The sequence below is a fragment of the Mus caroli genome, chromosome 6 (genome assembly GCF_900094665.2).
Source record: "Mus caroli chromosome 6, CAROLI_EIJ_v1.1, whole genome shotgun sequence".
NCBI lineage: Eukaryota > Metazoa > Chordata > Mammalia > Rodentia > Muridae > Mus > Mus caroli.
Genome location: NC_034575.1, coordinates 79419246 through 79420564, shown reverse-complemented (window position 1 = coordinate 79420564; position 1319 = coordinate 79419246). Strand labels below are relative to the sequence as shown.

The following is a 1319-nucleotide window of genomic DNA, read 5'->3' as shown; positions in this document are numbered from 1 at the left end:
TGTGTAGCCCTGGCTGTCCTGGAACTCACTTTGTAGACCAGGCTGGCCTCGAACTCAGAAATCTGCCTGCCTCTGCCTCCCAAGTGCTGGGATTAAAGTCGTGCGCCATCACGCCCGGCTAGTGCTGGGTCCTTTAAACACCGTTGGCATGTGAATGCCCGGCAGCCCAAGCATTGGCTCCCAACCGAGGGGGTTAGCAGCTCTCAAGATGTGTTCCCCACTCTAACTTCCTCCCTAAACTCAGTGGCAGCTGGCTTCATGACGCTTCTCCTCAGTTCTTGTTCCACATCCTGTGGTCACAGAGGGTGGATGTGGCCCCTCGTGACGTGGCAGTCATCCCAACCCACGCATGCCTAGGAGGCTGAACAGTGCCAGCTTCCCCAACTCTTCCAAAGGCCTCCTCCCTGACTGTAGGGATGCTTCTCCCTCTAGGGTGGTCTCACTTGGTAAGATTTGTGACCACATCAGTATGTTGAGGCAGGCTGTCTTGGATTAGTGGCACTGGGAGGGGCCATGAGCTCACACTTAACTTGGGGCAGTATTCTCGACAAAGTGTTACTTCCACAGAAGCCACACTCATGCCTTGCTTCTTCGGGAAGTATCTCTGCAGCTTGCTGATTACAACCCCAACAATCACATTGTGGTTTTGGTTAGAACTAACCTCCTTTCAAATTCTTTCCAAAAATTAGCTTCAGGAGCCTGCAATTAGCATTGTGGATTGCAAAGCTAGTCTGGGCCATGCAGACAGATCCTGTTTCAATAAAGAAACAAAGACCCAGCATTTGCTCCCTTGGAACAGTGAGCACCAGGCTATAGAACCCCTCCAAATGAGCTCCCCTCCTGCACTGAGAGCTGTGGTGGGAGGTGGCCGGGGACCCAGTGCGCTTCGGGGACTACCGGTCACCTGTGTCAGGAGCGACGCACTCGCATTTGTAGGTGGTGATGAAGTCAGGCTTGAAGTCCGTGTTAATGGGATAGTATTTGAAGGCACCAATCATCTTTTTGATGGCGTCGTAGATGAAGATGAAGCTGATGAGGGTGGAGAAGCCCTCTTCGGTGAAGCGGGTGATATACTTGATGATAAAGCTGGCATCTGTGGCCACCAGAATAAGGCACTGGATGGCTGAGTGAAGACCAATCCAGAGGCGGAACTCCATGTAGTCCAGGCCATTGGCCCTGGGTGGCAGAGGGAAGTGAGGGACCCTCTGGGCTTGGCTCCCAGGGCCCACCCTGAGGGGCTCATACCCCCCTTTGCAGCACAGATGCCTGCCAAAGGACAGGACAAGGACAATTCCTGGGCTGGGTTTTCTAATCTATTT

The 1319-nt window shown here is 53.3% G+C and overlaps 1 protein-coding gene across 1 annotated transcript in view; it reads right to left on the bottom strand.

The window, feature by feature from the left end:
• The window catches only part of Slc4a5 (solute carrier family 4 member 5), a 76461-nt gene that overhangs the window by 29055 nt on the left and 46087 nt on the right, over positions 1-1319 (bottom strand). Inside the window, exon 14 of the mRNA XM_021164247.1 lies at positions 905-1176. Coding sequence (XP_021019906.1) covers positions 905-1176 — 272 coding nt within the window. The remainder of the gene's footprint in view (positions 1-904; positions 1177-1319) is intronic.